The sequence below is a fragment of the Ovis canadensis genome, chromosome 6, assembly GCF_042477335.2.
Source record: "Ovis canadensis isolate MfBH-ARS-UI-01 breed Bighorn chromosome 6, ARS-UI_OviCan_v2, whole genome shotgun sequence".
In the NCBI taxonomy this organism is placed as follows: domain Eukaryota; kingdom Metazoa; phylum Chordata; class Mammalia; order Artiodactyla; family Bovidae; genus Ovis; species Ovis canadensis.
The window spans coordinates 132,338,707-132,352,177 of record NC_091250.1 but is presented as its reverse complement, the minus strand read 5'-3'; the positions used below and the strand labels follow the sequence as shown (position 1 = coordinate 132,352,177).

Sequence of the window (13,471 nt, the reverse complement as noted above, 5' to 3'; positions counted from 1 at the left end):
AAAGTATTGTTCTCAGATTTCATTGATTGGGGTATCAACATTTTAAGATTGGTGAAATCTTAAAATATTTACCCAGGTTAAATCATAGCAACTTTATAATAATTGTGATAGGGGAACATTCTCCTTAGAGGAGGATTAATCCCCACTTCTCTTGAATCAGTTTATTCAGCTTATTTGCCATTGTGTCATCTTGTCTGTGTGTGACTACAGTGATAGTATTGACAACTTTTATGTGGTAGGATAGCAGATTATAGCTTTTTACTTCAACATGTTATATAATCTCAGGTGCATTATGCTAAAGAATATTCATAGTTTCATAGTACTGTATTGAACAGATTACATTACAACCATTCATGTATTGTTGGACACTGATCTTTTTAAACTATTTAAAAATTATTCTAATGTTGCAGGAAGTTCTTAAAATCTGTATGTTTTCCATTTCTTTTAAAAAATTTTGGATGAAGTAATGACTTCTTCATAGAGATTTTCCTAGAAAAATTTGCTGTCTTAACACATGCTTAAAAACTGCAACAATGAAACTTGAAGCTATAATTGATAAAAAAAAAATACAGGTTTTGTACTTTAAAGTGGAATTATGTTTATTCTTGTTTCTTGGGCTCAGAATATGTATATTTTGACTTAAGTTTATAGACTTCCTTATTGAAGAAATGGAACACATGTATATTTAGTCTTCAGTTTTTTGTCTTATCCCATTCACATGGCAATTTGTAATAAATTGAGAGCAATCTCTGCTTTATCTTTAACATGTTGGTTTTACAAAGATTGTTTTCTTTTAGTCAGCTCTGCAACCAGGAAGCAGCTGTAGTTGCCACTAAAATGTTCCCCTCCATCTTAGTTACTGATGAAAATGATTTAAAATTGGGACTCATTTGGTAATAGAGAACTCTTAATACTGTGTAATCTTTGTATTTTTTTTCCCTGAAACATTCAAGTGGAACATTTTTATCATTGGCTTAGAATGGTCAGCTTCATTTATATCTAATGAAGAAATGTCAGACAACCATGAATAATATTTTGTTTTTTGGGTCCTTCTTATAGAACAAACTAGGTCAAACAGATGAAACGAACATTTTAAAGGATATGTTCAGAGAAGGGTAAGCTTTTAGGCCATTGGTTCCCTTATTAGGTTTTATTGTCTTTTAGTCACTTTTTATACTTTGGAGTCCTTGAAATAGTATTACTTTAACAATGCTGTCATATCTTTAGATTTCAGAAAAGCAGTATCAAAATTGAGCTTTCTCTTTAAAAAAAGATGTTTTCTTCTGCTGGTTATTCTTTAAAGACTTACTATTCAAATTGTGGTCTAAGTCGGGCACAACTGAGTGACTAACACACACATTCAAATTGTGGTCCAAGTTCATTGGCATTGGTGTCACTGGGAGCTCCCGAGACATGCAGGGTCTCAGGCTCTGTCTGATGCTGTGAATTTGTATCCTGATGTGATGCTTGGGCAGTTCACATGCACATCAAAAAGCTGACAGTGCCAGCCCCAGATTCCCAAGGTTGGGTCCTCCTGTTCAAGGCATCTGTGCCCTCAGTTGCACCCCTTGCCGTCCCTTCGGGGACATTGTTTTCCCCCCTGTGGTCGTCGTCATCAATTACAACGCAGCTTAGAGGTTAAAAACACGGGCTTTACAGCCAGGGGTCCGGCTTTACAACCCCAGCCCTGCGGGCCTCCTGCTGGGTGACCTGTGAGTGAGGAAGACAGTCGCGAGGCGAGAGGATCAAAGACGGGTGAAGAGCAGCGTCTCCCTTGCAGTTCCGGCTGCTTTCAATCTCCTTCCCCTTATCACGAACGCTATTTGAGATATCTGCTGCAGCATAACAAACCGTTCCAGGACTTTGCAGCTTAAAATCGCTGCCTTATTATTCATGGTTCATGATTTTGAGGGTCAGGGATTTAGGCTCAGCTGGGCAGTTCTGTTCGTTGTGGCATCTACTGAGGTTGCTTGATGACTTTCAAGTTTTTGAAGTAAGTAAGTTGTATATTCTGGATGTAAATATTTTCTCAAGATACGTGATTTGTAAATTTCCCCCCATTTTATGGGTTGTCTTTTCACTTTATATATCCTTTGAAGCACAAGTAGTTTAATTTTTAGGAAGGCCAGTTTATCTTTTTTTTTCTTTCTTTTGTTGCTATTTCGGTGTCATATAAGACTGCCTAAGCCAGGGTCTCAAAGATTTATTCACTTTCTTGTAAGAATTCTATAGTTTTGCTGTTACATTTAGATCTGTGTTCCATTTGGAATGATTTTTTCTATACAGTGTAAGAAAGGGGCACTGTTCACTCTTTTAGTTGCTGATTAAATCACCTCTTTTAAATCCCTACTTTGCTTAGCCTCTGTGGCTTGAGGAACTGTTGCTCACTCATTCTCCATTAAAACTCTGCCTGTGGGTTCTGAGATGATTTCCTTCTTTTTAATTTATGCAGAAACTTTAATTTGTATATCTGCTATATGCCCTGGATGCTGGTTGTGCTGCCTCTTCTTTTTCAGTCATGATCTGTTTGCTTTTGGCTGGGCTAGGGCTCCGCTGCTGCACGGGCTGTCTGTAGTGGTGGCGCGCAGGGCCTGCTCTCCTGTTGCGGAGCGTGGGCTCTAGGGCGTGTGGGCTTCAGTAGTCGCACTTTGTAGGCTCCAGACCACAGGCTCAGTAGTGGTGGTGCTTGGGCCTAGCTGTTCCGCAGCATGTGGGATCTTCCTGGAACAGGGACTGAACCAGCATCTCCTGCATTGGCAGGCAGATTCTCTACCGCTGAGCCAGTGGGTTATAGAAGCAGAATAGAAATTGAACTGTCTGTGTGATTAGTAAAGGTGCTGTTTAGAGATTTAGTAGTTAAAAGATGAATATTAAATTATGCACTCAAACAGCATTTCAAATAAAAGATTGGGATAAAAAGAGTGTAAACTAAGTAGCTATATTAGCAAACTGTTAAATTTGAGCCATTTGGGCATCTTTTCAGGTTACTCACCAACTCAAGGACATATTGATATTTTCAGAGCCTGATGTTACTGTTCTTTGAACTGAGAAGGTGGTGTTGGTGAGCATTTCCCATTTGTGTGAATACAGATGTATAAGCAGCTTCTCTCTGACCTGTGTGGAGAATCCTTTGCAGAGTCGCTACCAGTACTTTTGGGGGAAAATGTCAGGAATCAAGTGTCTCTGGAAATGAACTGTGCTGCTATTAGAAGATCATGTCTGTTTGGGACAATGTGGTGACTTTATCTTGGGGTCAAATTTTAATATCTGGAGAGTTTGTCAGAGGATATAGTGGCTTTGTTCAGTTGTACAGTGGTAAGGACAAAACTGCCCTTGGTTGGTGGGAGGGTGGGAGGTGGTGGCCCGCCACGTGCCTGAGAAGCCACGAGCAAGCACCACCCGTCATGACTGTGCCTGGTGGGTCAGTTAGGGCGTCCTCGCGCTGGAGACTGTGTTATCAGGCTGATGCGCTCATCGTGAAATGCTGCCGGGCATATGTGCAAAAACAGCCCTTTGCTTTGCTTTGATTCTGCAGGAGCCGGGAAGGACTGTGCGATGAACGGTGACGCCCGGGCTGCAGTGGTGACCTCACCACCCCCGACCACGGCCCCGCACAAAGAGCGGTATTTCGACAGAGTGGATGAGAACAATCCAGAGTACTTGCGAGAGAGGAACATGGCCCCGGACCTTCGCCAGGACTTCAACATGATGGAGCAGAAAAAGAGGGTGTCCATGATTCTGCAGAGTCCCGTAAGAGCAGCGCTTCCTTTGACCCAGGGTCCTCTGTCTGCTTCCACCTCTCCAGTTCATCTGCTCTGTTGTGTGTTTTTTTTTTTAATTTATTTTTACTTTATTTTGCTTTACAATACTGTATCGGTTTTGCCATACATTGACATGAATCAGTCATGGGTGTACATGAGCTCCCAATCCTGAACCCCCCTCCCACCACCCTCCGCATATCATCTCTCTGGGTCATCCCTGTGCACCAGCCCCAAGCCTCCTGTATCCTGTATCAAACCTAGACTGGTGATTCATTTCTTACATGATAGTATACATGTTTCAATGCCATTCTCCCAAATCATCCCACCCTCTCCCTCTCCCACAGAGTCCAAAAGTCCGTTCTATACATCTGTGTCTCTTCGGCTGTCTCACATACAGGGTTATCATTACCATCTTTCTAAATTCCATATATATGTGTTAGTATACTGTATTGGTGTTTTTCTTTCTGGCTTACTTCACTCTGTATAATCGGCTCCAGTTTCATCCACCTCATTAGAACTGATTCAAATGTATTCTTTTTAACGGCTGAGTAATACTCCATTGTGTATATGTACCACAGCTTTCTTATCCATTCATCTGCTGATGGACATCTAGGTTGTTTCCATGTCCTGGCTATTATAAACAGTGCTGCGATGAACATTGGGGTACATGTGTCTCTTTCAGTTCTGGTTTCCTCAGTGTGTATGCCCAGCAGTGGGATTGCTGGGTCATAACAGTTCTGTTTGCAATTTTTTAAGGAATTTCCACACTGTTCTCCGTAGTGGCTGTACTAGTTTGCATTCCGACCAACAGTGTAAGAGGGTTCCCTTTTCTCCACACCCTCTCCAGCATTTATTGCTTGTAGACTTTTGGATCGCAACTGTTCTGACTGGTGTGAAATGGTACCTCATTCCTCTGGTGAAGTGAAGTCACTCAGTTGTGTCCGACTCTCCGCGACCCCATGGACTGCAGCCTCCCAGGCTCCTCTGTCCATGGGATTTTTCAGGCAAGAGTACTGGAGTGGGTTGCCATTTCCTTCTCCATCTGTTGTGTTTTTTAAAGTCCATTTACCTTAACACAGGAATTAGTGCCTTATGTATGTATGTGTATGGCTGTTGAGTTAAGTTTAGTTCAAGTCATCAGACAAAACAAATGAAAAAGTTCAATATCATAAAAGATAGGAGATATTTATTTCTCCTTTTTATACTCTCTTTGCTTTTCCAGGAAGTCTGTATATATATTTTTAAAAAAAATGAAGTCACTCAGTCGAGTCCAACTCTTTGCAACCCCATGGACTGTAGCCTACCAGGCTTCTCTGTCCATGGGATTTTCCAGGCAATAGTACTGGAGTGGATTGCCATTTCCTTCTCCAGAGGATCTTCCCGACCTAGGGATTGAACCTGGGTCTCCCGCATTGTAGACAGACGCTTTACCATATATATATATGTATATATTTTGGACCATTTAAAAAATATATATATATTTAAAGTATATATATTGGGACCATTTAAAAATTACTCTTTCCTCCAAAACACCTAGCTTCGTGCTGGGCATTTAGTAGACCTTAGCAGTCAGTATCTGATTGTTGATTGATTTTACCTTTAATTATGGTCGGCATGGGAACTACAATCACACCCAACTGAGTGTCTCCTATTTGCATCTTTAGGTAAAGTAGTGCTGTTTTCATAACCAAAACGTATGCGTTGGGTGGAGGTGGGGGCTTCTGGTTGCTCGCCATTCAAAAGCCAATAAGCAGGCCAGGTTGGTGGAAAGGAAAGTTTGCTTTATATCAGATGCCAGCAACTGGTGGGCAGAGTGGTGGACATCTGTCCAAAGGCTGATTCCTGCCCCGCCCCCTGCAAGCAGGGGATGAGAGCTTTTATAGAGTGAGGGGGAGGTTCTGTGCAGAAACAGCAGTCAGCTCCAACAGTCGTCTTCAGTTGGTCACCAGTGGTCTGACTAGCATCCTCTTGGTGGTTTTAGGTACAGTTCATCTTCAGTTCTGGGGTGCACTTGTTGCCGTTTCTTTGTGGTCACTTCTTGAAATTGGCAGCTCGTGTCCTGGGTACAGTCTGGTTATCATGTGGTTCACTTCACCTGGGGTTTTAGTATCTATGAGACAGCTCACAGGCTGTGGCTTAGAACATTATCTACAGCCCTTGAGAAGCAGCTAAAGGCCCTTGACTCTGCTTGATGACTGTGCTGTTGTTACTTAGTCTCCTTTGACCGTTTTCCCCGGTTTCAGCATTTCTCCCTTCTCTGATCAAACTTGCTCTTCGGCTTCAGTTTTCCAGCGGCAGAGGCAGGCAGAGGACGTGGGGGGGGGGCAAGGGCCACGCGGGCCTGCCCCCTCTCGCTTTTGTGGTTGGGTGCTGCGTCTGTGTGTGTGTCGCTCGCTTTATAATTTTAATCCATTGTTTTATTTCCTTAATATTTGAGGTGTCACTTGGCAGGTAACTTTTTTTTTTATATGTTGATTATCTCCATCTGCAAGGAATTGGGCATTTAGCAATAAACAAGGCATGTAAAGCTCACGTGTTTGATTGTTATTATTCATATATAATTCCTCAATAGTATAACTTACAGTAAAATACACAAGTCTTAAGTACACACCTGGGTGAACTGTGACATGTATCACACCTGTGTAAGTGCCCAGAGCAAGTCTCAGACTTTACGTCCTAGTTAGGAGATGACCAAGACACAACACACATGACCCAGTGCGGGGGACAGTTGGCTGGCTCGATGGTGTGTGGCTGGCTGGCACAGGCCTCTCTGAGTGGGGGTCTGAACTCTGAATGACAGGAAGGAGCCCGCCTGCAGGGAGGGGAGCAGCATTCCAGGCTGGGGGAGCGGCAGGGATGGAAGTCCTAGGGGAGGAGCGAGCTTGGGGGATGGAAGGGCAGCCCTTGCGGTGGGCAGAGGGAGCGGGAGGGGCGGGGAGGGGCGGTGGGGTTACAGGGGAGGAGGGCGTGGTCCTAGGAGGCCTGGAAGCTCAGCTCACAAGTCTATTTAGTTCAGAGCACAGCAGAGGGGCACTGGAGGGCTGCAGGTGGAAACGACGCTTTTCAGTCTGAGTCATTCTGGGTTGGTAGAGAGAGAGCATCGTACAGGACGAGAGAGGAACCTTTCTTCAAACAGGAGGTCTGGTAGCTTGGCCAGGGCGGTGGTGGAGGTGGAGGTGGAGGTGGAGAGAGGCTCCTTTGTGTTTTATTTCAAAGGTGGGATAAGTAGGACTTGCTGATGGACGTGGAGGAAGAGCTGAGAGAGGGAACAAAAGAATCAGGACAACATTTAGACCTGGCTTGAGAATAAGTAACTAAGTGAAAATCACTTAGGAGAGAGTGAAGAAACTAAACTTTGAATACCAGGTGTGTGCCAGGTACTGTGCAGGCACTGGGGGTGCTGTGAACACAGTCAGTGTCAGAGTGCTGCTGACCCACGTGCCCTGTGGGATCCGGATAGAGGAGGACACTAGAGAAAAGGCTGCTAAGTCCGGAAGCCCCTGGGCAGCATGGACACTAGAGAAAAGGCCACTAAGTCCGGAAGCCCCTGGGCAGCGTGGACACTAGAGAAAAGGCCACTAAGTCTGGAAGCCCCTGGGCAGCGTGGACACTAGAGAAAAGGCCACTAAGTCTGGAAGCCCCTGGGTAGTGTTGACACTAGAGAAAAGGCTGCTAAGTCCGGAAGCCCCTGGGCAGCGTGGACCCAGTGTTGGTGTTTGGGTTTTAGGAGCTGCAGCCAGGGGTGGGAAGCCCATCTCTGTGGGTGCTGGTGCCACCAGTTGGGAGCTGTGAGAGGGAACCTGTGAAGTTGCCGTCAGGGTTCTCTGTTCTCCGCAGAGTAACCGTGGGAGTCATCTGCTCAGAGTGGGCATGGGGAGAGGTGTGGAGGAGTGGACGAGGGAGGCGACACGAGGAGCCGGGAACGCACTCAGAGGGGCGCGCTCGGGCCAGTGCTCACGAATAGAAAGGGTGAAGAGTTGAACCTGGGGCTGGGATTTTGCCAGATGAAATGGCAGGGAGTCAGAGCTGTAAGCAAGGGCGTGCTCAGTGTTAAACCAAGGGCCTCAGGTGAGTGAGGGGATGATGCCGGCTCGCCATGAGGTCTTAGGACCGTGATGGGGTTGAAGGGAGGGTGAGCTAGACGCTAGGAGAGGGCGTGTGGAGAACATGCGCTTGGCTCTGAGGTCAAAGAGGGGCACGGGTGCTAGGAAGGAGGCGGTCTCTGCGTGAGGGTGGAAATGGGCCCCAGTGAACGGAGGGAGAGGGAGAGGGAGAGGCCATCAGGGCTGAGAGGCGGGAGTGCGGCTGTTGGACCGTCGGGAGTTGGGACCAAACCCGCAGACAAGCTCATTGATGGTGACTGCTTGCTGGGACCAGAGGCTAGGATCCAGATGGGTGTTTCCAGGCTCACTGCTCATTGCTAAGCTCGGCCCTGTATTGCGCATACGGCTCATCCAGAATGCTGCTGAGACAGGCCATCAGTCCCTTGTACTAGGGACTTTTTCTGTTTGCATTTCCCTTATTAAGTTTCAAGTTCCTTGATGGCAAAGCAGGTTTGTTTTTTTCCCCCCAGTATCTGTATGTTCTCAGTGCCTAGTGTCATGTAATTTTTTGGCCTTTCATGTTGAATGTGTGCATAGAATTCCATTGTAAGGTGACTGAGTGTGTTTAATCAGCTCTCTTCTGTTTAAAATGTAGAGTGTTACCTCTTTTCCCTTTTATTGGTAATACTGGAATGAACATCCTTATGAATAAACCTTTGAGCACATCTCTGATTAGTTCTTTAGAAATGATTCCTAGGAATAGAAGGTTTATTCAGATTGTTTAGCTTTTACCTTGTTACTTTCCAAAAAGAATGTACTAATTTATGTTCCAAGTAGTGATGTATGAGAATACCCATTTGCCTTTGCAGCAGTGGATGAAAACAAACAAAAAAGTTGGTCTATGTGATAGTTAGCCTTGCCGTGTGTCTCAGGGTGTCTCATTGTTTTAATTTGCCTTTTATTAGGCTTTCTGTGAAGAATTGGAGTCAATGATACAGGAACAGTTCAAGAAGGGGAAGAATCCCACAGGCCTGTTGGCACTGCAGCAGATTGCAGATTTCATGACCGCAAACGTACCCAATGTCTACCCGGCGGCTCCACAGGGAGGGATGGCGGCCTTGAACATGAGTGAGTACTTTCTGACTGTACACATGCTCTGCCGTTTTCCAGGCTGAATTTCCTGGCTCTTTGTTATGTGAAATAGGTGCACACACATAGTGTAACACATGGAATTGAGTTTTGTTTTTCTTTTTAAATTGAACTTTAGTTACAGTAAAAGATAGGCCTAAACATATCTTGACTCTGTGATAGTTGCTCAGTCGTGTCTGACTCTTCTGCAACCCCGTGAAGCTTAGCCCACCGGGCCTGTCTGTCCATGGAATTCTCCAGGCAAGAATACTGGAGCAGGTTGCCATTCCCTTCTCCAGGGGTCTTCCCGACACAGGGGCACCAAGCCTGGGTCTCTGCACTGCAGGCGTCTCTACTGATCGAGCGTCAGCCAGACTGGAGAGGGCTCCCTTTATTAGGGGCCAGTGAGACTGTTATTTCTTAGGCAGATGGCGTTTTATTAATATGTGGCTTCTCAGATCCTTTGTGAATTAAAAAGAAAAAACTAATCAGAAATAATGCTTGGGGAGAAGCATGTTGATTTTGCCTGAACTTATTTCAGCCAAGCCACCCTTTCTTATTTACCATCTTCACTGCTGTTTGCAAATGAATGAGAAACAGAGAAATTCCAAAAGAAAGTCAGAAGGAAAATGTTGGGTGGGTGAATGTGAGCACAGAATGGTTAGCTGTGCAGAGATGGCGCTTTGCTGTGGCTGTTGCATTTGTGAGCGTGCATGTGGCCGGGTGGAGCCTGGGGCACCCTGCAGGTCAGCTGTCTCAGCCGCTGTGCATGGATCCGTCTGATGCGCTGGATAATGAGCTCTGACTGACTGAAGGGTTTGCTTTCCATTGGGTCACGAGCCGCCTGCTGGTTTCCTGGCCGTTCTCTCTTCTTGGAAGTTGATTGACTTTCACGCAAGTGATCTCATTGTTGACACCCACCGAGTGTTAAGAATCACATGTGAGTTACGAACTCACACTTGGATCCCGAAGTTGAATGGTAGTCATTAGGTTTTCATATGGATTTCTAAGAGAGTCTAGTGATATTTATATGAATTGGATAATAAAGGACAATTAATATATTTACTCACTTACTGTGGTTTTTTTCTTTTATTTGCATTTATTTTTTGTGGCATTTGTTCCCAGGCCCTAAGTTTTCGCTTGTTCAGTTTCTTCTGGGGTATCTTTTTCTTCTCTGCAGCCTTCTCTTCTGGTTTAGGAACACTGTAAATTTTTTCAGTAAGGATCATGTCAGTATGGCAGGGAGAATTCGTGTATGAGTTGATCTGACCATGAGCTCTGGAAGTCCTGGGGGCTTTGTTCTCCCGGATGTGCTCAGTGACCAGAGAGTCTGCATCGAGCCCCTTAAGTTCAGCATCACTCCCTACAGTTTTGAGCATGTGCAGGAAAAGCTCAGCACTCTTTCTGGGCCCCCGACCCTGGATCCAGCCCCACTCTTTGACCTGTGCGCACCTCCCCGCTCCATCATCGTGACGCCGTCAGGATGGCGTGCTGCTTCTTCAGAGGGACATCCTTCAGATATGCCGTGGCTTTTCGGATATCATGCCCTTAATCGCTGGGGCAGTTTCATGACTGTTCAAAGTACATAAAGATTTGAACCTCTTGATTTGCATGATTTTGTGGGGTTTTCTGGGTCAAATGAATAGGGAACCATTTTTAGAGGTTACCTCAGGCTGCTTACCAGAAAAGCATATATTGTCTTATAATCAGAGATAAAGGAAATTTTCATTGTGCTACACCAAACAAAGAAGGAAGAAAAGATTCTAGTTTTAATTGTATCTAATAGTTTGTCTCTTAAATATAAAATTTTTATACAAATGTTAACCTTTGTTGTGGAGTATAGCATATGTAGGTGGTGTAGGACAAATGTAAATATGATTTATGAACGGTTTTAAGGTGAGCTCCTTTATGACCAATACCTTGGTTAAGAATTAAAGTTTCATCGGTGGCTTGCCCTGCCCCTGTTAGCCCTCTTAAAAGGAATTGCCATCTTGACTTGAATGGTGTCACTGCTTTGCTTTTCTTTATAGTTTTATCATCCAAATGGTTATCCTTAAGCTCGATGGTTTGCTGCTGCTGCTAAGTCGCTTCAGTCGTGTCTGACTCTGTGCGACCCCATAGACGGCAGCCCACCAGGCTCCGCCGTCCCTGGGATTCTCCAGGCAAGAACACTGGAGCTGGTTGCCATTTCCTTCTCCAGTACATGAAAGTGAAAAGTGAAAGGGAAGTCGCTCAGTCGTGTCTGACTCTCAGTGACCCCATGGACTGCAGCCCACCAGGCTCCTCTGTCCATGGGATTTTCCAGGCAAGAGTACTGGCGTGGGCTGCCATCGCCTTCTCCGGCTCGATGGTTTAATGTTTGTCTTTTTTTACTTACTGTCTTGTAAGCGTTTTTAAAGCTGCAGATTGCCCTTCTCTCTCTCTTTTTCTCCTCACACTTTAAAGAAAATGGGGTTCATTGACCTGTAGAGTTTTCTTCAGTCTCGCATTCTGCTGACTCCATCTCCGTGGTGCTAACACGTCCCTTTTGCCTCTTGCATTTGTGGTGATTGGCTGGGTCTGGAGGCCTGGGTGTGTCTGGACTCTGCTCTTTGGTGAGCCCGCCAGATGGGCTTCGCTGTGCTCCCTCTGCAGCTGCGTGCCTGCTCGTTGCCGTCTGTCTCGGAGCAGCCCTGCGTGCTCAGTGCCAGGGCCCATTAATTGAACAAAAGCTCCAAGATGGGTGTGTTTTAGTTCTGTCAATTCCTTCTGTATTTACTAGTTAGAATACTTGTATAAAGAGAACCTGCCCTGGGAAATGGTGAGTGACCAGTGTGCGCGCTGCCTCCTTCTGTCGCTCAGCACATGACTGCGGGAACTCGGTGCGAAGCCGTCCATAGGCTGCCTGCTTCTTGGTCAGGGTTTCATACGAAGCAGAGCAGTGTCCTTGCTGCAGTCGTTTGGAAACCAGCGCTCAGTCCGCGCATAGAATGAAGCTTCCTCTCAGCTCTTTTGCTTACCCCATGGTACAGTTCATATAGGAAGAGTTCAGTTCAGTTGCTCAGTTGTGTCTGACTCTTTGTGACCCCATGGACTGCAGCCCGCCAGGCCTCCCTGTCCATCATCATCTCCCGGAGCTTGTCAAACTCCTGTGCATCGAGTCGGTGATGCCATCCAGCCATCGCATCCTCTGTCGCCCCCTCTCCTCCCGCCTTCAATCCCTCCTAGCATCAGGGTCTTTTCCAATGAGTCCATTCTTCACGTGAGGTGGCCAAAGTATTGGAGCTTCAGCTTCAGCATCAGTCCTTCCAGTGAACACCCAGGACTGATCTCTTTTAGGATGGACTGGTTGGATCTCCTTGCAGTCCAAGGGACTTGCAAGCTTCAAAAGCATCTATTCTTCGGTGCTCAGTTTTCCTTATGGTCCAGCTCTCTCATCCGTACATGACTGCTGGAAAAAAACCCTTTTCAAAGTGAGAGAGAGGTTGGTTTCCTGTCATACTTCTAAAGTCACCGATTATTGTTTCTTTAGTAGTATTTTGGATGCATGGACTTAAATACATTCAACGTGTTTGAAAGCATTGCAGTGCCCTCTTCTGATGCAGCAGCCTTTGGCGGGAGAGATCCTGAGCCGGTCACCTCCGACAGCGTCCACCCGGCCCTGTGGGCGGTGTTCTAGGCTCACTGTGTACGTTTCCTGCCCCACATCTGGAGTCAGCCGTTTCTCCAAGAAACCTTGATTTCTTTTTGTGAAAAATGAAATTTTAGTCTGGGTGCTAGGAATGCTTTTCGCTGCTGACTGGTCAGTCATTTTTTCTAGTCCTTTTTAGTGGATAAAGATAGGAAATATATATTACCTGGTGGTTCATATACTATGTTGATACATTGGAATTGTAAGTATAATTGTAAATATGTAGAAATCATAATTTCAGTTAAAATTCAGGTCTAAGGGGTTTTTCATTTAACCTTTTCTATCTAACATTTGTTTTCCTTTCTTCTCCAAGAGTTCTGGTTCTCCAGGACAGGAGGAGCGCAAATGTTGACTATCACATAGTAACTCATTAGGCTTTTCCCACAGAGCGCATGCAGCACCAGTCCTGTACCAGTGTGTTCTCTGTTCATGCTCTAAACTAGTCTGTGGTCAGAGCATGTAACCGTTGCATGTTATGGTCTTCCCTTATTACGATTCATTTAGTGTCAACAGTTGATAATTTAATCCTGTGAATCAGTCTGTGTGATCAGTCACGTCCAACTCTCTGCGACCCAGAGGACTGTAGCCCACCATTTTCCTGACAGGAGGACTGGAGTGAGTTGCCATTTCCTACTCCAGGGGATCCTCCCGATTCAGGAATTGAAGCCGCGTCTCCTGCGTTGGCAGACGGATTCTTGATCACTTAGGGCCACCTTGGAAGTTTAATCCTGTAATAAATGTATATTTAATGCTCACCACCAGTCTTTGTGATCCCTGAGACAGTTTGGTTGTCTGAAGTTCCTTTTATAGTAAATTTCTCAGAAAACACTTCTGGGAAGGACTTCTGAGTTCTTGCATTGTGGCCTTTA

The 13,471-nt window shown here is 45.4% G+C and overlaps 1 protein-coding gene across 27 annotated transcripts in view; it reads left to right on the top strand.

The window, feature by feature from the left end:
• The window catches only part of ADD1 (adducin 1), a 91,043-nt gene that overhangs the window by 42,474 nt on the left and 35,098 nt on the right, over window positions 1–13,471 (top strand). For all 27 annotated transcript variants that reach the window (XM_069594856.1, XM_069594852.1, XM_069594869.1 and 24 more), the window contains exons 2-3: window positions 3,536–3,750; window positions 8,770–8,932. In XM_069594856.1, coding sequence (XP_069450957.1) covers window positions 3,556–3,750; window positions 8,770–8,932 — 358 coding nt within the window. In that variant the 5' untranslated portion in view covers window positions 3,536–3,555. The remainder of the gene's footprint in view (window positions 1–3,535; window positions 3,751–8,769; window positions 8,933–13,471) is intronic.